The 22,248-nt window shown below is 45.2% G+C and overlaps 1 protein-coding gene across 1 annotated transcript in view; it reads left to right on the forward strand.

The window, feature by feature from the left end:
* Positions 1 to 22,248, forward strand: part of MEGF6 (multiple EGF like domains 6) — a 388,067-nt gene that overhangs the window by 326,641 nt on the left and 39,178 nt on the right. The window contains exons 8-17 of the mRNA XM_051988745.1: positions 2,262 to 2,384; positions 3,267 to 3,404; positions 4,458 to 4,577; positions 5,092 to 5,214; positions 6,967 to 7,137; positions 8,953 to 9,084; positions 11,521 to 11,649; positions 12,584 to 12,712; positions 13,795 to 13,929; positions 14,066 to 14,200. Coding sequence (XP_051844705.1) covers positions 2,262 to 2,384; positions 3,267 to 3,404; positions 4,458 to 4,577; positions 5,092 to 5,214; positions 6,967 to 7,137; positions 8,953 to 9,084; positions 11,521 to 11,649; positions 12,584 to 12,712; positions 13,795 to 13,929; positions 14,066 to 14,200 — 1,335 coding nt within the window. The remainder of the gene's footprint in view (positions 1 to 2,261; positions 2,385 to 3,266; positions 3,405 to 4,457; positions 4,578 to 5,091; positions 5,215 to 6,966; positions 7,138 to 8,952; positions 9,085 to 11,520; positions 11,650 to 12,583; positions 12,713 to 13,794; positions 13,930 to 14,065; positions 14,201 to 22,248) is intronic.

Consider the following 22,248-nt stretch of genomic DNA (forward strand, 5'->3'; position numbering starts at 1 on the left):
CGAGTGTGGTGTGTAGCTTCTGCAGAACTCCCCCCAGTTCGATGTCTTACTCCAACCTCGATATATTGAAACTGCGATGGGGAAAGTTGGACGTGAAAAGGATAACTGAGCTCGCTTCAGAACGAGTTAGAAGACATTGCATGTGATGACTTTATTTTAATCAATTAATCATCAAGCATTTATTAAGTACCTGCCACCCTGGAGGTTTGGCTTGGGAGCTATTATTGGCCCTTCGATGAAAACCAGAGTGATTTGAGTTTAAAGGCTTAGTCAAGCTCCATTTGAAACCCAATGGGCTTTTCTAAAGCGTGTTTTTTTTTCCAGAGCTCTATGTCAAGAAATCATGAATGCAAACTTCGCAGAAGAAAAAAGTAAATAGGCCCAGCTTTTTGAAAAAAGATAATTCAAATTTTTTCAAATAAATAATATGACAGCAGTATCGCGTCACTGTCATCGGTGCCCTTCAAGAATGAAGGACAAACAACGATCTGCTGTCTAACCAAGTGTTTTCTAGGCAGTGACGATGTAGAGACAGAAATGAAACCTTCCCTGCCCTCAAAGGGCTTACATTTTATTAGAGGAGATATAAGTGACACAAATATAGACATAGATAGGTATACAAAATAAATGCAAGAGAATATTCTGTAGGGGGTTCTAGTAGCTGGGAAATAAGGAAAGGTTTTGTGGTATTGTTCAGTTGTGTTTGATTCTTCTTGATCTCATTTGTGGTTGTCTTGGCAAAGATAGTGGAGTGATTTGCCATTTCCTTCTCTAACTCATTTTACAGATGAGTAAACCGAGGCAAGCAAAGTTAAGGGACTTGTTCAAGGTTCTGCAGCTAGTAAGTATCAGAGGCCAGATTTGAACTCAAGTAAAGGAGTCTTCTTGATGTCAGGTTCAGTGCCCTGTGCATCCTATCTGCCCAAAGATATCATGGAGAAGGTAGTTAATACCTTGGATGGCCTTGTGAAAGAAGAGGCATGAGATTCCCTTGATGTTCCTCTTTGCAAAGACCTTTTGCATTGCCTCATGGTCTGGAGTACTCCAGAGCTTGTTCATTGGGACTCACAGCCCTTTACTTCTCATTGGCCATCCTCAAAGACATATATAACTGGACAAGTCAGCCAGGCGGCATCAGTGGGTGGCGCTCTGCCCTGAAGGAGGGATGATGGCCGTCAGGGAGTTCAGATGTTACTGCAAATTGACAAATGAGGCAAGTGTCCATGGTGACTCCCAGCTTAGGGCTCTTCCTAGATGTTTTTGTGTGAATATGAACCTGGGCTTTAGTCTATGTGGGGAACTCCAGGTGGGGAAAGACCCTGCCCTAGGGCAGATTGCAAGTTATCTTATAGTTCCACTTTTGACAGGAGCCTTCCCTAATACCTAATGATTGTGTGTGTGTGTGTGTGTGTGTGTGTGTGTGTATTTGGGTCTTGTATATTTATTTATACACATTTGTATATTTGAGCATATATATAGTTCGTTTTCATGCTGTCTCTTTTATTAGATTGTAAGCTCCTTGAGGGCAGGAATTATTTTGTCTTGTCTCTTTTGTGTCCTCAGCATTTAGCACAGTGCCTGGCAATGATCTTCTCAATAAAATGTTTATTAAATTGAATTAAAATAATATTTGAGCCCCAGGGAGTTGCCCAAGGCATACAGTCACGAAATAACTTGTTGTGAAATGGCTTAGTAACTGTCAGGGCGGGATCTGTATTCAGGTCTTCCAGATTTCCCAACCCAGCACTACTACGACAGAGGCCATTGCTCACTGCTCCTGGAATCAGGAAGATCTGAATTCAAATTCAGCTTCAGACACTTGCTAGTCATGTGATTCTGGGAAAGCCAGATTGTCCTCTGCTGACCTCACTTTTCCCATCTGTAAAATGAGGATAATAATAGTACCTGCCTCCTAGGGTTGTTGTGAGGATCTAATGGAATAATATGTGTAAAGGCTTTGCCTAGTGCTGGGCACATAGTATGTAGGCTAATGACTTAATAATGATATAATAAATAATTTACCTAATATTTGTTTCCCTGTATCCCAGGTGGATAGGATGCTCGAGTTCTTTTAGAATCTGCCTGATATTCCCTTCTGTACTCATCTCACACTCCCTTAAAGTCTCCTGCTCAATAGATAGATCTTTCCTCTCTGGTAACTGCTGACTGAGTTGAGCTAAGTTGACTGTCTAGGTTCACTTGGGCCCGCCGGTCACGGACTCATCTGTCCATCGGGCCTCAGCTTTTTGTCTGCTTTCCAGATGTGAACGAGTGCGCCCTGGGACTGGCCATGTGCTCACACAGCTGCCTCAACACTCGCGGCTCCTTCAGATGCATCTGCAACCCGGGCTACGAACTGGGAGCGGACAGCAAGCAGTGCTACCGTATGTATGGCCCCTCCCCGGGGCCACCCCTGACGGCTCCCAGGAGACCCGGGCCTCCCCGGTGGCTAGCCAGGCTCAGGCCTGCGCATGTTAGCGTCACCGCCCTGTGGCAGAAAGTGAGCCGGCTTTGGAGTCAGAGGCCTTATGTCGAAATCCCAGCCTTGCCTTGTCCTGCCTGTATGATCTTGCACTAGTTACACCCCTCCTGGACCTCAGTTTCTTCATCTGTAAAATGGCAGCCTTGGATTTCATGTCCTCTGGACTCTTTTATTTATTTATGAACCTCTCTGCCTTTCTTCCAGCGAAGGAAAGTTCCACGGAGGAATGATTAAGATAAGACTGAATTTGTGATTTTTGAAAGGGATTTCTATTAAGGACCTCCCTGTTCTTATAGCTTCTCCCCCCAAATGGCCAAGCCTTTCTAGGGCATGAAACTTTATGTTCTGGGGGCTACAGGCCGTGGCCCTTTTTATGGGAGTTTCCTCCAGAGTCCTCCTAGATGCCCCAGACAAGGATGTCATGAGGTCATAGATGGGGAGCTGGGAGAGACCTTAGATCCCATCTAGTCCATCCCCTGCCCCATTTTATGGATGAGGAAACTGAGGCACAGAAGTTAGATGTCTCGTCAAAGTCACCCAGCTAGTAAATATTTAAGACAGGATTCGAACCCAACTGTTCCTGATTCCAACATTCCCTTCCTTATGCCGGGCCACCTTGGGCAAGTGTTTGCCTTAGCCAGCTCAGATCTCCTTCCTCCCCCTTCCCATTCAAGAAGCGTCTTAGCCAGATGCTAAGTGTGGAGCAGCAAAACCAGGATGAAACTTGGCTCCCGCCCTCCAGGAGCTTCCATTCTCTCCCCTCTCTGGTCGCTTTCCTCTCCAGGAATCGAGATGGAGATCGTGAACAGCTGCGAGGCAAACAACGGAGGCTGCTCCCACGGCTGCAGCCACACCAGCACCGGCCCCGTCTGCACCTGCCATCAGGGCTACGAGCTGGACACGGACAAGAAAACGTGCATTGGTGAGCTGGGCGTGGGGCGTGGGGCGCTCGGCCTCCCGGAATCAGGGACGGAATGGGGGACCCCCAAACGAGAGGCCCTCCCGCAGGCCGGGCAGCAAAGCCTGAGGCAGAATGAGAGTCCTTCTGAAGCCCCAGCTATGGATTTCCGTATGCATCTTTATAAATAGAAATAATAGTATAATGCATATTATCTTCTATTATAATATGACATGATATTGATATTAATAAATTATGTATAATAATTAATATAAATAAATATAATACATAAATATAATCCACTCAGGGCTTATAAAATCAGTACAATCTTCCAGCCTGGGAATATCCTGACGGTATCTTCTTTAGGGAGACTGGTACCTTCTCAATACCACCTGCGCCATTGAGAAATAGAAATATATTAGTATATATTGCGTTACTATTATTAGTAATATTATTTAGCATGCAATATTATATTACTATATATCAGAGGATAGTATAGAGTAACGATGTAGTATAGCATAATATAATATAATACAATACAGTATGCTATGCTATGATACATCGTTTCTCCTCTGCCCATCATGGGAGTCACAGTAGGGGACATTCTTGGACCCGGGGATAAAGAGCATCTGTTAACCCCAGGATGCTGACACCATGGCTTCCTGTGTGCAGACCCCACTAATTATCTGGCATGGTATTGCCTTTGCTACAACAGCTGTGGAAAGCAGGACACTGTCTCTGGGGTTTCCTGACTGTAAAGCTCCTACGAAGGCAGGCTGGCACCTCCTCTGCCTGTGGCACAGAATGGTTTGCCCAGGGCCACGCAGCCACCCTGTGTCACAGTCAGCCCAGGTCTTCCTGGTGGAAGCCGACTCCCACATATTCTGGCAACATGCTCAGAACAGCCTTCCAGCCCGGGAATAGTGTCTTTTTTTAGGGAGGCTGGCACCCTGGCATGGGAAACCCCACTGGGAAGGCCATGGTGCCTCCAAACCCAATGGGCAGCCAAGGGGAGGAGCAGCCCCACAGGGCAGGGTGTCCTATTAAGGGGGGTCCTGTTAATTACCGTCCCTGCAGATATTGACGACTGTGCGGGCAGCCCCTGCTGTGCCCAGGCTTGCACCAACAACCCGGGGGGGTATGAGTGTGGCTGCTACGCCGGGTACCGCCTTAGCACAGACGGCTGCGGATGTGATGGTGAGTGCTGCAAGGGGAAGGAGGAAGTGGGGGGGGCAGCACTCCTGAGATGGGAAGGTAAGTTCAGCTCCCGTTCATCCTCCCCACCTCCTTCCGGGGTAACATTTTAAATGAGTTTATTTAAACTTCATGCAGGGAGACAGGTGCTATGACATCTTAGCTTCATCCCACAGATGGGATAGAGGTGAAATGACTTCCTGTGTTTTCACAGTAAATGCCTGAAGTGGGATTTGAACTCAGCTTTTCTTGTCCTGGAGTCCCTGCTGAATATCCTGGGGGTGGGGAGAAGCTGGTTGTTATGGGATTTGCTTTTTTTTTTTTTTTTTTTTTTAAAGATAGCGACCCATCCAAAGTAACATGCTCTCTGAGTGTGGCTGGTGTGGTCAGTAGCAGCAGGAGTCCACAGCTAAGTGGGGTCTGGTCTGCGCTGGGGGCTCAGTCCAGAGCTATGTCACCCCGATTCCCTGTGACTGGAGGATTCTGGGCGTCTGTAACTTTTTTTGGTTTTATGCAGATGTGGATGAGTGTTCCTCCAGCAATGGCGGGTGCGAGCACATTTGTGAGAACCTCGTGGGCTCCTTCCAGTGCACTTGTGAAATTGGTTACAAACTGGAGGAGGATCGGCGGAGCTGTACCCGTGAGTGCCCCATCCTCGGCCAGATCCCAGTCATCTATTCTCCCTCCCTTCCCTTCCCATTTCCCTTTGCCATATGTGATCTAGGGGAAGCCTTGGCACCCACCCTGTAATGGGCTCCCATTGGCTAAGAAAAGCAGGAGCGCCTGTGATCACCCAAGCTGGGTGCCAGGCATCCCAAGTCCTAGAGTATCAGCCTTGCCACCTCATCCAAACTGCCCTTGAATGGGGGTCCTGTATGCTCGACAAATGGTCACCCGATTTTGATTCAAATTCCCCTTTCAGCGAAGGAGATTCTACTGCATCCCAAGGCAGCCCCGTTCTACGCTGGGAAAACTCAATTTGTTAGAAAGATTTCTCTTATGTCAAATCTTCCTTCTTATTGCTTCTATCCATTGACCCCTTCAGGGGCCAAGGAGAATGAGCTTTCTCCATCTTCCCAATGTCCCCCCTCCACTTTGAGTTCTTGATGACAGCTCTAATGTCCTCCCTAAGTCTCCTCCAGGGTCCCTAGTTCCTCAACCCATGTTTATATGGAATGATTTTGCTGCCCTTCCCCATCCTAATGCCCAACTCCAGACAATCCCCTGCTTGTCAATCTCCTTCCCCAAAACTGGCTCCAAGACGCTATCTGGCCTGCTCAGGGCAAAGAATAATAACATGGTATCATCTCGCTGGCCCTGGACCCTCTGCATTTTTTTTTTACCTCAATCTAATGTTGCATTAGTTATCCTTCCTGCAATGTCTGCCTTAGGATTCCATTTGTCTGATGTCATTGGAGGAGGCATGATTCCTCACCAGCTTCTTCTCCCAGGTGTCTCTCACTTCCCCTGGATGTCCCTTATGGCCCTGCCATCCATTTGGTGCTCATAAAATCTCCTTCCTGAAAGCGCCCCCTCGGATCATCTGGTCCAGACTCCTTGTTTTTCAGAAATTTGGGGGGGACTTTACATCCCCCAATTCAAATGGTTTCATTTATCTAAACTTTTCCAGGAAAATTGGTATAAGCCCTTGAATTTGTTTATATTTTCTGGCCTGGTTAATCTCCTAGACTAACAAATTCCATCTGGACTGGATGCCCTCCAGAATCTCTTGCCTCCAGATTCAAATCCCTGCGGTACAAAGGGGTTCCACAAAACCGTACCCTACCTCTTGTTGCCTCCTTAAACCTGCCACGTTGGGGTAATGTTCCAGAGAGCTATAGGAACAAAGGGAACGATGGGCACTAGGGTGGATGATGCCGTTAAGGGTCTTTGTGAATTTGCAGGTTTGGTTATAAGGTATTAGCAGTGTTGTTGTCACAGACTAGGGTTCGGGGGTGACCAGGACAGGAGAATAGATCATTTGCATTCTAGGAACCCTCTTTCTTGGACATCCTTGGGTTGGAGGTGGTAGTTTAGCGAGGAGATAAGGAAATTTAGCCTAGAGGGACGACCACAGGATCATAGATTTAGAACAGGGAGAGATCTTAGAGGACATCCAGTCCGACCCCCTTTTTCTCCAGAAACTTGGATTATCGAATGGGGGGGACTCAACCTCAACCACAAAGATTTGAGTTCAAATTTTGTTTTTGACATCTACAGCTCATAAATGTCTGAGGCTTATTTGAATCCTGGTCTTCCTGACATCAAGTCCAAAACTCCATCCATTCGCCCAGTAACATGGAGGACTCCGAACGCCTTCCTTGATCCCCCCTCTCCCACATCTTAGGGAGGAGGAGAAGTTTTGAGTGTTTCTCTGTTGTCCTTTCCCTAGCACTGGATGACTCAGTTGATGCCTTGGATGGACGGCAGCCCTTCGTACGGCCCATTCCCCACATCGCCGTGCTGCGTGATGAGCTGACCCAGCTCTTTGAAGATGAATACGAGGTGGGGGATGAGGAGGAGATGGAAGCCAGAGGAGAGCACACACTGTCGGAGAAGTTTGGTGAGAACCAGCCTCGCTGGGGAGCAGGCCCTCTTGGCTCTGGACTTCTGGGCTTGGATCTTTCCCAGACTCTCTATGCCAAGAGATATCAGATTCTTGCCCTCAAATAAGGCACTATTTCTGCAGGATCTGAGAAGTAGAATTGGCCCAGAATTCAAAGAATTGACCCACCCCAGGGTCTTGTAAAATGCCATGTATTTTACAAACATGGAAACCGAGTCCCAGAGAAGTTAAACAGCTTATCCAGCCATAGGATCACAGATTCAAAGCTGGTGGAAGCTATTGAGTAGAATGTCCTCTTTTTACAGTGTGAGGGAGTGTTTTTTGCCAAGGATCACCCAGATACTAAGTGTCTAAGGTTGGATTTGAATCCAAGTCATCTCCATTGCTGGGATTCCTCAAATAAGATAAAGGTTATACTGTAGGATTCCATGAAGCAACATTACATATTACTGTTGTTCAGTCATTTTTCAGTCATGTCCAACTCTTCATGACTCCATTTGTTCTTTTTTTGGCAAAGATACTGGATTTTGCCATTTTTCTTCCCCAGCTCATTTTACAGATGAGGAAACTGAGGCAAACTGAGTAAAATGACTTACTCAGGATCATACAGCTAGTAAGTGTCTGAGGCTGGATTTGAATTCAGAAAAATGAGTCTTCCTGACTCCAAACCAGGCACTCTGCCACCTACCTGCCCCACATTATACATTACAGTGGGTTATAATAAATGGTCACTAAGTGAATGATGTTGCAGATGGAGGGACCCAGAATCACAGAATCGGAGAGCTAGAAGGGGCCTCGGTTGGAGAGCAGGCTTGCAGCCAGGCTGAAAGCACAAGCCTCCCATCCTGCCAAATCTTCCCACTTTCACCTAAGCTTCATTCTCCGCCTCCCCCCCCCCCCACCTCACATCCAGGGCACTGCAGGACAGAACTTGCATTGACATCAGTTATCTTGATCTAATTACCTAGAAAAAGTCCTTGGCAGTAGTGCCTCCTTTTTGACCAATTCACTAAGCACTTATTAAACACCTGTTGTATACTGAGGAACTACTATATACCTTAGGGAAGGAAATGTCAAAGCTCTCCAGTATCTTTGCCAAGAAAACCTCAAATGGGGTCATGAAGAGTATATATAACACAGCTGAAATGACTATACAACAACTGTATACTAGGCCAGGTGCCAGTATCCAGAGATAAAAGGGAAATAATCCTTACCCTCAAAAAGCTTCTACTAGGAGGAATCAGTGTTGACTTTAATACATCAAGATAGAATCTCTAGAAAATCTTTTGGGGGATGGAGGACAATTAATAAGGAATTCACTGGTGGGGATCAGGAAAGGTTTCTTATGGGAGATGGCATTTGAGCTGAGATAAAAGGGTCTTGGGATTTTAAGAAGTAGCTATGAGAAAAGGAGGACGGGCATTCTAGGCATCAGGGATGGCTATTGCAAAGGCCCAGAGGTGGGAGATGAAATGCTGGAACTGAAAATGGGCCAGTTTGGTGGGAAAATAGGGTATGATATCCAAAGTGAGAGGTCAGAGCCAGATTGGGAAGTTACCAACCTCCCCCTCAGAGGCTTGCTCTCTCTTTATATATACATTTATATAATCATATATTATATTATTATATTTATATATATTATATGTATATACATACATATTATCTTTATATATTATGTATTATAACATATATTTTATATATCATATATAAATGTAATATATGATATATATTATAAATATAATATATATTATACATGTATATATACACATATATGTCATATATATATATATATGTCTGTCCTGCTCTTTGCAGTCTGTCTGGATGACACCTTTGGCCACGACTGCAGCCTGACGTGTGATGACTGTAGGAATGGGGGCACCTGTCGTCCTGAGCTAGATGGCTGTGACTGTCCTGAGGGATGGACTGGTATCATCTGTAACCAGAGTAAGTCATAGATGCAATGAATGAATGAATGAATGTGTGAATAGATGAATGAATGAGCGAGTGAATGAATGAATAACTGAAAGTATCCATTAAGCACTTACTGTGCTAAGATCTGGAAATACAAGTGGAAAAATGAGGCAGGTGGTCCCTAGCTCAAGGAATCTGCATCAGGATTGGGGAAGACAGCCTGTGAAAAGTTCAGCCAGAAGGAGTCTGGAAAGTCCCAGGATGTTAAAGTTTAGCCTCAGCAAAGTGAAGTGAGCAGAACCAGGACAATGTTGTACAGTAACGATGACGTTGTCATGATCAGCGATGAGAACTTGGCCGTTCTGATAAGACAAGAATCCAAGCCAGTTGCAAAGAACCCAGGATGAAAAATGCTTCCCACCTCCAGAGAGAATGATGAGATGAAAAATTTTCATTTTCTTTATTTTTCTTGCTTTTTGGTGTGTTTTCTTTTGCAACATGGTTTATATGGGAATGTTTTGCGTGACTTCACGTGTATAATTGATATCCCGTAGCCTGCCTTCTCAGGGGGTGAGGAGGAAGAAGAGAATTTGGAACTCAATTTTTTTAGAAGGAATGTTAAAAAAATTTGGCTGTTGGGAAATATTTAATGAAATAAATAAAAATATAATTTAGGGAATTAAAAAATGTTTAATGTCAGAGTGAATGGCAAAGCTGAAGGTCTTTAGGATGCTTTGGCAGGTCACATGGTAAAGTTGGGTGGACCTTAGATGTTGAAGTAGGAAAGATGATAACTCAAGTGTGCTGGTAGGTGGTGGTTTCCTGTTCATCTAAGATGTGTGAGTGGCCACGTATGTCTAGGAAGATCAGGACTAGGGGTGACTGGAAGGGCATGGGTGTCAATATCTTTGGGAATCAAGGAACAGTTCCAGCAGTTGGAGTAGCACGGGACTTTGAATTTCCTCCATCAGGGATGTCAGCATCCATGAGAAATGGGGAAAAAAATGGAATGTGGTTGGAATAGCAAAGCAAAATACTTCACAGAATGCCTGCTCCTGCCGGGCCGTCTGCATGGGGTCAGAGGCACATCATGGTCCTTCCTCCTTCAGGATGGGACGGGATGAAGGGATGGGTGGAGGGAGAGAAGAACAGAAGAGATACACAGAAGCTCTGGGAACTCAGAACCATTCCTATTTAGATTGATGATAATAATAATAATTCATTTGTACAGCACTTTAGGCTTTAAAGGTGACTTACCATCCTATGGGGTTGTGGTAAGTAAGTATTATCAATTTCATTTTATAGGTGAAGAAACTGAGGATATGGGTGGTGAAAAATTTTCTAGGGGCATAAAATTGTTATAGGAAACAGAATGTGAACTGAGTCCTCCTGTCTCCAAATCCAGCAGTCTTACAACTATCAAGCTATAGGACTAAAGAATTTAATTAAAGGATTTAAAACCTTCAAGACCATCCATTGAAATTCCCCTCATTGTATGGATGAGGAAACTAAGGCCCAGAGAGGGGAAGAAATTTGACCAAAGTTATAGAGAAGAGAGATTTGAACTTCTGATTCCCAGTCTAGCGCTCTTTTCTTTCATATATAGAAATGCAATTTATCTTCATATTACTTTAATGAGAGGCTGGCCATTTATCTTCATATTACCTTAGTGAGAGGCTTGATAGGGATGATTATGACCTCTTGATAGGTAGGTATGTAGATCGATGAATGAATGGATGGATAAATGGATAGATAAGTAGCTGTGTGGATAGATGGATGGATTGATGAATAAATTGATAGCTTGCTGGATGGATGGATGGATGTATAGATAAGTAGATGAATAGAGAGATGGATTATTAGGTGAGTAGATTATGGATGGATGATTGATGGGTGGATGGATAAATAGAAGGTTGAATTAGTAAATGATCAGATAGATGAATAGATAGGAGGACAAATGGATGCATGGATAGATAGTCAGATGAATGGATAGATGGATAAATAGATAGGACAGATAGATGGATTGGTAGATGCCTGGATAGATAGGTGATTGGAGATGGATGGAAAGATATAGAGATAGAAAAAAAGCATTTATTAAGCACTTTTTACATGCTAAACACTGGGCCAAGTGCTGGTGATAAAAACACAAGGACCCCGGTCTGTCCCTGCCATCACTTTGATGAGAGTAGATAATACGAGGGAATGGAGAAAGGAAAATGGGAGGAGAAATGGTACCCAGATGAGAACATGGCTGCTGAGGAGAAGGTTTGGGGATTGAGTTGAGTTAGGAGAGAAACCCTGTTGGTCAGGGCTAGGGTCTCACAATTAGGAACACAGACAGAAATACTGAGACAGAAGAAGGTCAGTGACTTGTTGCTTCTCCTCCGAATGTCATGGGCTGGCTTTGAGCCCACTAGGTCTTTTGGTCTCTGTGCAGAGCAGTGAGCTCGTGTCTCTCCCACCTCCCTGCAGCTTGTCCCCAGGGCACCTTTGGAAAGAACTGCAGCTCTACCTGTACCTGTCAAAATGGCGGCACCTGTGATGCCGTGACTGGGACCTGCCGCTGTCCGCCTGGTGTTGGCGGAGCCCACTGCGAGGATGGTATGTGGGTCCCCTCCAGCTTCCTAGGGCGTTCTTTCCTCAGCATCTCCTCACTCCTTGCTGTAGATGAACAGCACCTCTCTCTGCTGCTTTCCCTCCCCTCCCATCCCTGTGGTCCCCTTGGCTCACACTTTCCCTGGGGGCAAGGGCAAGGCAATGTTATAGAGGACCGTAAGGAGCTTCAGGCTAGGGAGAGAGGGAAGCTGAAGGTGCAGGAAGTCCTTGGGGCCTCTTAGAATCCCACTGTTTACTCTAGAGATTGAGCCTTGGCTTTATCCAGGTTTGTCAGTGGGGGAATGATCCTCACTCCAGCCATCGTGGACCCGCCCACAAGGAATTTACATTCTAAGGGTTAGTTCATAAAAACACTACTAACAATTGATGCATTTAAGGTTTATAACGGCCTTGTGTCTCAATCGGGTCTCATAACTACCTTGTGAAGTAGAAGTTATGATTATTCCCATTTTATAGTTAGGGAAACAGAGACTTCGAGAGGTTATATGCTTTTCCAATAGCCACATAACTGGTGTCCAGTGGCAGGATTTGAACCCAGGACTGACTTTTCTGATCCAGTATGCATGAGAAAGCCTCCTGATGCATGGCACTCAATGCTCCAAATATAGCATGACTCCCAAGCAAATTGCCCCATATCTGGCCAGCCCTAAGGAAGGACCAGTTAGGACAGATGTCCCTGGTGACTTTCTTCTGGAGCAGGCAGTGATGTCATGGGACCTCTCTCTCTCAAGGGTATGGGTCTTGAGGATCTCAGCTGATCATCCCTGAGCCTGGGGTCTTGGGGGCGGGCAAGTTCAGCTTCGGGATTTCCGCTTGTCCAACATTATTGTGACCCTGGGGGGATTTCCCCTCCCTCTCTCTTCCTTGCCTCTTTCTCCCTCCTTCCTTTTTTATTTCTGCCCCCCTCCCCGACCTTTAGGTTGCCCCAAAGGCTTCTATGGCAAACACTGTAGGAAGAAGTGCCAGTGTGCCAACCGAGGACGATGCCATCGCATCTATGGGGCCTGTCTGTGTGACTCTGGGCTATACGGACGCTACTGTCATTTGGGTGAGTCAGGAACCCTGGGAAGGGCAGGACAGGGCAAGTCTGTTCCCGCCAGCTAGGTCCAACCTTTACCATAATAATGATAATAATAGACCACATGTCTATGTCGTTTTAAGACTTAGAGAGCACTTTTCTCACAGTGTCTTGAGCTAGGTAGTATGGGTATTATTTCCCCTATTTTCAAGGGGAGGAAAATGAGGATCTCAATGATTGTGACTGATCCAAGTTCACACCATGAGTAAGAGTCAAAGGCAAGACTTGAATCCAGATCTCCCAAGAGGAGCTTGGGTGAATTTGTTGGGTTCTTGTTTGAATTACAGCTTGGATTATCATAACATTGAGATTCTGGGATTTTGTGAAACTCAAACTGTATCTGCATTTATTATGTTGATTGATCGATTATTATAAGTCAACTGCATTTATTAATCACCTACTCTATACTAGGACCTGGAAGTGGTCCCTACTCTGAAGGACATTACATTCTAATGGGGAAGACATTTAGAATCAGGATTTCTCAATCCAGCAAGTTTTGGCTATGGGTCCAATAATGGACTGCATGTCTGTTGTCCGAGGACCAGCCTAACTAAAGCGAGAGAGGCTGATCACAAGCTTGGCTGCCCACAGCCCCTAGAAAACTCCTTAGTCACAAGAGGTCACTATCTGCCCCAGTGATTAGAGCATCCGCACTGAAGACTTGCCATATCAGAGTATGATTGCGTTGGAGATGTGACGTGATCAGACAAGATGATAGGGAGTGGGGGTAAGAGCCTGGGTCTCGAAATCCTGTGCTCCTGAGGGCTGGCATTTTCTTTGTTACCTGTAGCCACTGCAAGCTAAAATAACGTCCTTAGGGTCACACAGGCAATATCTGTCTCTGGCAAGTCTCAAATCCAGCCCTTGTGGCTTCAAGGCCAGCTTTCTATGCACTAGTTGAGGCTTCTATCAGCTAGGAGCATTGTCATTTAATTTGCTGATGTGCGCTGAGGACCAAGAGTGGCTTGGCGTGGGGTGGACCCGAATGAGGAAATAGGGGATGGAGGGACAGTTCCCAGGGGGCTTCCTTTCTGATTTCTCTTTGTGGTCAGCATGCCCCAAGTGGGCCTATGGGCCCGGCTGCTCCGAGGAGTGTCACTGTGTCCAGCGGAATACCCGCGAGTGTGACAAGAAGGACGGCAGCTGCTCGTGCAAGGCGGGCTTCCGGGGTGACAGGTGCCAGCACGGTGAGTGGCTTGGGTTGGGCAGTGGAGCTGGTGCAGGTAGAGGTCCCTTCTGCCCCATTTGACTCAGTTCTTTCCTTCTCTCTGTTTTCCCACTGATGATGATGATGATGATGATGATGATGATGATGATGAAAAGAATGTGACCCCGGCTCTTTCGGCCCTGGCTGTCAGCAGACCTGTGTCTGCCCCCCGGGTGTGGCCTGCAACCCCGTGAGTGGCGAGTGCCAGCAACAGTGCCCGGAAGGCTACCAGGGACAGAGCTGCGAGCAAGGTAGGGCGGCTCCTCTGGCTGGGAGCGAAGGGGCCCGTGGGGGAGCAGGGGGAGAAGAGGCTCCCATTTATCCCACCCACAGGTCTGCGATTCCATCAAATTCAATTCACCAAAGCATTTATTAAACACCTGGTATATACCAGCTCTGAACTGGGCCTTAAGGATAAACATAGGAGCAGCTTTTGCTCTCAAAATGCTTATATTCTGCTCTGTGGAACAATGTCCATGGATACAAGGAAAGCATTGATTAAGTGCTCCCTGGGTGCCAAACACCGTGCACTGAGGATGCAAGTACAGAAAGCACAAATGGGACAGGTATATACAGAGTGATTTCAGAACCAGCCCTTGGGGTGGGAGCTGGAGAAGGGAAAGCCTCCCTTGGGTGCAGCGCCCGGCTGTTCTATGGAGGCAGGAGTGACATGCAGAGGGACAAGGGTGGACGTAGGAGGGGCAGATAAATGCTGCTGGGGCTGCCATGTCCTGACTGCAGAGAGACCCAGGAAGGGTACCAGGTGGACCCCTCCACGATGAGCTGGAGGGGCTATGATTTCTTCTCTTGCATCTGGTTAGAAATGGCTAAGGAGCATTCCACGGGAGGAACCAGGGATTGAACCTGTAATCTAGGCCAAAGCTTTTTAAGCTGTGAGTCACAACCCTCTGTGGGGTCTCATAACTGAATGTGGGGGTTGTGAATATATAATTTATCATCAGTAAATGTTTGATTTGGATACCTATTTTATATATACATATACCTGGGTCACATACAAATTTCTTAGGCAAAAAAAAACAAAAAAACAAAAAAAAACTTTTTCTTTAGGAAAAAAGTTTAAAAAACTCTGATCTAGGCAACTCTCAGGGCAGAGAATTTCTGCCGATTCAGATCAGCACCATTTTTGACCCATTAGTTCTCTAGGACTGGTGAGAGGTTAAGGAAGTATCCAGGGTCCCCTCAAGCCAGGGAGTATGGGAGGCAGGCTCTCGAGCCACACCCCAGAGGCAACAGCCCTGCCTCCTGTAGTGTTTTCCCATGACAGAACCAGAATCTGACTAAAATGGGATTCAGAATTTCCGATAAAATAATACAATAAAAATGCACTAGAACATAGGTAATGTTAATGTGTGGTTTTCTAAGTTGATCCACGATCTGCAAGGAGCCTCATGTATGATCTAGTGATCCTCTCTCTATTTGAGTTTGATAGCCCTACCCACACTGTATGCTCTGGGATCCTGTCTTTCTTTTGTCTTATGTGTAATTACACATACACACACACATATATATGCATATATACACACACACACTAAGTATAAATATATATGTATATATGTATATGAAGATAGATAGATACACGCACATATATATATATAGATAGATGTACTTATACATATACATACTCACACATGTATAGCTAGATGGCACAGAGAATAGAGTTTGGACCTGGAATCAAGAAGATGCATCCTTCTGAGTCACAATTTAGCCTTAGACATTTACTAATTGTGTGGCTCTGGGCAAGTCACTTTACTGTGTTTGCCTCAGTTTCCTCATCTGCAAAATGAGCTGGAAAAGAAGCAAACCACTCTGGTATCTTTGCCTAGAAAACCCAGAGAGTCATAGAAAATTGGACGTGACTGAAATGAGTGAAGAAGACCAAAATACTATATATACAACATGAATAATATATATACATACATACATACATAAATTATGTGCATATATTATAGATACTTATATGTTGTTTATAAATATGTGCAACATTCATAAGTATATTACAATTACACACAGTAGATAATATATAAACAATTACATATTATATACAAACTATATAATATGTTGCAAAATATACATGTAACATATAATATGTATATGTATGTGGATATGAATATATGTATATATCTCGACACAGATTAAATACAAAATGTCAGGATAGAGGGATTGCTACTGTCTGAGGAGCTTGGGAAAGACCTACCAGAGGAGGTTGCATTTGAGCTAAGCTACGCTTGGAAGGAAGTTAGGGGTACAAAGGCAGAGGGAAGAAGGAAAAGTGTTTGAGAAATGAGGGACCGGCGTGGAGGAGGTGGGAGATGGCGTCCGTCAGGGACATTTACTAAGTGCTGCTGGGTGCTGGGCGTTATTCCAGGTGGTGGATGGACAGAGCGAGAGCCCGAAGTTAGCCATGCTCTTGAGCTCCCACATGGTGTCCTGGAAAACCAGGAACCCTGCCCCATTCTCTCATTCCTCATCACTCAGACCACAGTCTGCTAAGGGCAGAGCCCAGAATAGACATGCGTCAGTCAACAAGCACTTATCGATTGATGATGGAAGCCAGTTTTCCTGACTTGCAGACCTCCCCCCTCCACCAGGCAGGCAGCCTTCTGTCTCCCTAGTTAATCCCCACATTGAGCGGCACATCACAATGGAGATTTGGAACAGTCAAGAGATGTGTGGTTTGTGGTTGGCTCTGGCTCGCTGTATCAGAGACCCCGGGCTCATAAAAGCCTTTCGCTATCAAATGCAATACCCCTCTTCTTGTAGAGGAGGCAACTGAAGCCTGGAGAGGGAAACAGTGAGCCAGTTTTTAGCAGAACTTGGATTTGAACTCAGATCTTCTCCATTTGGATGCTGCTGTTTACCCCTCAGAGCAAGGTCTCTGATGAGCAGATCATCCTTTCCCACAGATTTCTTTGCCTACGTGAGCTTTTAGCAGTTTTGAATGATCAGAGAGTTGGATGAATAATCCATCCCCCCCCGCCCGGGCTTTAAAGAGAAGGGAATATGGGCTTCTAAATTATTTTTTCATGAAGCCTTCATCCTTCAAAGCTTCTTTCCATCTCATGACTGATAGGAAATACCTAAGCGCTGTCATCGTCAGATAGGGTTGGAAAAAGAAAAATCCTAAAAGCCACAACATGAATGAGTCGGAGGCCCCCGCTTGGGCTCGGCCGCAGATGGTAACCACAGGCAGGTCTGAGCTTTCTTGGCTCCCCCGGCCCTCTGCTTCTACACCCACTCAGCCCGGAGACAAATGAGATTCTAATTAGGTTCGTGGTTGTAGCAGGAGATTGGGAACAAGGCAGGAAACAGGGAAGCATTAATATCCAGAAGGCTCTGGAGGGAAACTTTCACCAGCTGGGGCCCCAGATCAAGAGGATGATGGAGAGACTTGGCCACCCTGCTCAACGCCAAGGCCCAGGGCTTGGCAGTGGGGGCGTCCCTGGATGCCCCCAACTTCCATCCCTAGCAAGAGGCAGGATGTTCCGGAGCCTTTGTGGCTGTAGGTGGCAGCCCAGCAGGGCTGGAGAAAAGGCCAGAGGAAGACAGCAGCAGGACCCAGTAAAAAGAGGCTAGAGCTAGAGCAGAATGACCTGGGCCCTGATCCTCTAAATAGGGTGATAGGATCAGAGACTGAGGGTGGGGAGGAAGCCTAGGGATCATGTGGTTTAGGAATTCTTCATTTCATGTGGCCTAGACCCCTTGGGCTTTGAACCCCTTCTCAGAATCATGTTTGCAAATGTACCAAATAAAATACATGGAATTATAAAGGAAACCGATTATATGGAAGTTATCAAAATATCTAATAAAAAACCCCAACCGAACTTCTGGGACCTGGCATTAAGATATCCTGATCTGGTTTAGAACTTTCCTTCATTTTATAGAAGAGAAAACCAAGTGAGATGCTGGGCAAATGTTTCTCTAGGAATCACTTTCCTCCTTTATAAATTGATGGAGCATCTAAGGTTCCTGCAAGTTATCCAAGAGAAAATCTCTTGGATAATGAGGCTCTTACTCTCTTGTCCAAGAGGAATTTTGTATTTATTTATTTATTTAGCCCTTCCTTCCTTCCTTCTTTCTTTCCTTCCTTCCTTCCTTCTTTCTTTCCTTCTTTCCTTCCTTCTTTCTTTCCTTCTTTCCTTCCTTCCTTCCTTCCTTCCTTCCTTCCTTCCTTCCTTCCTTCCTTCCTTCCTTCCTTCCTTCCTTCCTTCCTTCTTTCTTCCCTCACTCCCTTTCTTCCTTTCTCCTTCCTTCCTCCCTTCCTTTCTCTCTTCCTTCCTTTCTCCTTCCCTCCCTCCCTCCCTCTCTTCCTTTCTCTCCTCCCTCCCTCTCTCCTTCACATCCTTCCTTCCTCCCCCTCTTCATTTTCCTATTCATTTATTTATTCATCTAATTAAGCATTTTTTAAAAATTCCTAGTTCTAAACTTTCTCCTTCCTCCAACCCCTCTGCAATTCATTGCGAAGGCAAGCAATACGATACCCCAAAGAAGTGGCCTGTAAACATTTGTTTCAGAGCAGTCTCCGTATAAAATTTCCAGTCTGCTACCTAGCAGACAGACTTGTAGCTCCAGGCAGGGTCTGCGGGAAGCAGAGTTTGTCAGGCACCTGGGAGGCGGTGTGGAAAGTGGAAAGGTTGCCAACTTTGGAGTCAGATGGCCTACATTCAAATCCAAGCTCTATGAGCCTATGCTCATGAGAACTACGCAACCAGGTGGTGCAGTAGGTAGAATGTTAGACTGGAAGTGCAAAGACCCGAGTTCGAATTTGGTCTCAGACATTTATTGTGTGAACCTGTGCAAGAAACTTGCTCAGAGTTATATAGAGAGCAGAAGTGGAACATGGACATGGGTCCTTCCACTACAAATTGATCTTGGAAGAATGTATTTAACCATATTTCTCCCCTTTTCTGACCTAGCATTTATATTTCTCTAATATGCACAGAGTGCCAGATTTGGAGTCAGGATGATTTGAGGTCAAATTCTTTCTCAGATACCTTAATAGCTGTGGGACCCTGGAACCTTCAATCTACCTCATTTTTCTCATCTGTGAAATGGGGAGAATAATAGCACCCACTTTTCTGGTTTGCTGTGAGGATGAAATGAGATAATATTCATCAAGTGTGTTTAGAACTGTGCCTGGGATATAATATGTGCTGAATAAATGCTTGTTCCTATTATTTTTGATTGTGGAGATAATTGAGGTTAAATGATTTGCCTGAAGTCACGCAGCTAGTAAGTGATGCTGAATTTGAACTCGGTTCCTCCTGATGCTCTATCCTCTGAGCCACCTCACTATGGCTTCATTCCTATTATTACTAATCATTTCCTCCTACCCTAGTTCCCCACTGTTTTCTTATTTCCCTAGTCCAGCCAGGCCAGGGCTGCCATCTGCAGCGTCTCATACGCTGGCTTTCCCCTTGGCTCTGATCAAGACGAAATAGTCCTCTCTCTTCTTCCTTCCGGATTCTGTTTCCTTGCTTGCAAAGGGAGCATGTGAACAGATCCTTGGAACCTCAGATCTGTCAGAGCTGAGAAAGATCTCGGAGCTCATCTAATTGAACCCATATTTACACCCGGCTTACCTGAGGGCAAGTGTGCACCTTAAGGACCCTCAGCTAGCTAGGGACAGGCTTGGGACTAGATCTCCTACATTGAGCTAAGGATTCTTTCTATTCCTCCATGCTCTTCCAGCCAACAGATTTATTCATAAGGGCTGCCATGGAGTTTTTTTGCCCTAAGGAGGGGCAGTGCCATAACTTCCTAAAGTCTATCGAATGGTGAGAATTTCAGGCTACCCAGGAAATGCATCCAGAATCTTGTAGTGACTCTTGAGGGAGATGGAGTTTTCTCTTGCTCTCATGTGAAGGGCTAACTAAAAGATGGCACTTTTATGAGCCCAGTTTTATGGTTCGTAACTGAAACTGGACCAGGAGAGGGAGTGTCTAAGCTACGGAAAAGACTGATTAGTCTGTTGCTCTCTGAAGCTGACAAGACAATTTTCTGCTTTATTTTCCTTGGCCCCAGAGGACAGAAGCAGCAGTAATGGATGGATGTTCCAAAGAGGCAAATTTAAATTTAGGCTTGATGTCAGGAAAAACTTCCTAATGGGGAGGGCTTTCCAAGGGAATGGGCTGCCCGGGGAAGTGATGGGTTCGAAGTGATGTGGGTCTTTGAACAGAGACGGATGACCCCCTTTCAGGGATGCGGTAGAGGGGATTCTTGTTCAAGTGTGGGGAAGACAAGGCAACTTCTGGAAACCCTTCCAATCTCAACATTTCAGAATCCGGGGATTCTCTTCTTTGCGCCATCTGGGTCATACGTGGTGCCTTCCCTGTTGGGGTGAGGCTGGGCCAGACATCAGCCACAGAGCAAAGCCCCACCCAGAGGCCCGCTCTCATTGCCAGTTCCCCACACGCTCCTTTGCCTCTCTGAAATCAACTGTGTTACCTCTAGGAACCAGAAGGAAATAGAAAATTTCAATCCCAACCCTTCCCCTGCCGTGGTTTTTTTTCTTTTAGGGCCTAAAATCCCTCAGGAAAGAGTCACAGGAAATTACACAGATATTTTTTATAGAAATGGGGGGTTCTTGCTGTTGTTTGAGTCTGGAAACTATTAGAGACCGTGTGCATCTGCCCCCAATTAGTGGAGACAAGGAATAAAAGGAAAATTCTCTTATGTTGTGATGAAGCAAGGGCCTTTCTCTTCTCCCCTCCTTCCCTCTTTCCTGGGAGGATCCACGTGTGCAGACAGTGATTGCTCCATGACAGGAGATCAGCAAGACTTTGTCACAAAGCCAACATTTTAGAGGGCAACTGCAGCACTATGGACAGTAACGTTCTGTGAGCAGAATGACCTTTTAAGATGGCAGACACAGAGGAGCCAGCAGGCTGAACTTGGAGATAAAAAGAACTGCATTCAAATTCTGCTCTGTGTTTATTACTGTGTCATTATGGTTAAATCATTTAACTTCTCCTTAGTTTTTTCTTCTCCAGAAGGGGATATTAATAATTAGGATTTCCTACACCTAATAGAAATTTTGGGAGGATCAAATGGGGCAATATATGCAAGGGGATAATCCTAGCGGAATGCCGATTAGTGATTATTATTGACAATAATAATCACATTAGCATGTCACCGATGCTCTTGGGTCAAACTATCAGAGTCATTCATTTATTCAGCTTTCTTAAGATCTGCACTTAGAATAGTGCCTTGCACATAGTAGGTGCTCAATAAGTGCTACTTGACCAACCCATCTGACTCAGCATCTAGAATGAGAAGGGACTTCAGAGACTATCTAGTTTCATTCTTTTTTTTTTACAGATGAGGAAACTGAGTCCACAGAAGTGTGCTCAAGGTCACACTTTGATTTTTCAGTCTACAGCTCTCCCCCTTTAGATTGCCTTATATTTGCTTATCCATTTTACTGATAAGAAAACTGAGATGACTAGGTGATGCATTGGGCTTGATGTTGCTAAGACTTGAGTTAAAAATCTTGCCTTAGACATTTACTAGCTGTGTGATCCTGGACAGGCCATTTAACTTCTGTCTCACTTTTCTCATCTGTCAAGTAAAGATAATAATGGGCCCAACTCCAGGGGTTGTTGTCAGGATAAAACAAGGTGATACGTGCAACGTGCTTGCAAACTTTAAAGCTCTTTAGAAATGCTGGCCATTATGATCCCTGTTTGATTGAAAGCTCCTTGAGGACAGTTTCTGTCTTTTACCTCTTTTTGTATCCCTAGTGCTTAGCACAGTGACTGTCAATAATAGGTACGTCATGTTTACTGGTCGATTGAGGTTCACAGAGATTAAGTATCTTACCCATAGTCAGGGAGCAGAAAATGAAATTTGGAGTATAGAATTTGAGAACAAATAGAAAACAACTTTGCAAAATTCATTTAATTTAATACACTGTCTCTAGGAAGGAACATATCTAAATCATCCCAAAGGGATGATGGGATTGTCAAGAAGTCAAGATGCATTTATTAAGCACCTACTGTATTCTGGGCACTGTGCTAAATGCCAGAGATAAGAAAAGCAAATAAAGCAAAAATCAGATTCCTGCACTTTAGAGGCTTTCCATTTCTACTGGGGAAGATGTAACTAGGATTTGCACAGAGGGCATCCTGCTATAAGTGACCCTCTGCTGATGTCTCCCCTACCCCATGTCTCGTATACAATTGGCCTGGAAGAAAGATCGAGCTGTATCTAACATAGTTCAGAAACTGTTAGCCATCAGAACGTAACACCAGCCTCTGATTCCCTTGTTTTTGAAATTATG

Source organism: Antechinus flavipes, chromosome 3, assembly GCF_016432865.1.
Source record: "Antechinus flavipes isolate AdamAnt ecotype Samford, QLD, Australia chromosome 3, AdamAnt_v2, whole genome shotgun sequence".
NCBI classification, from domain to species: Eukaryota; Metazoa; Chordata; class Mammalia; order Dasyuromorphia; family Dasyuridae; genus Antechinus; species Antechinus flavipes.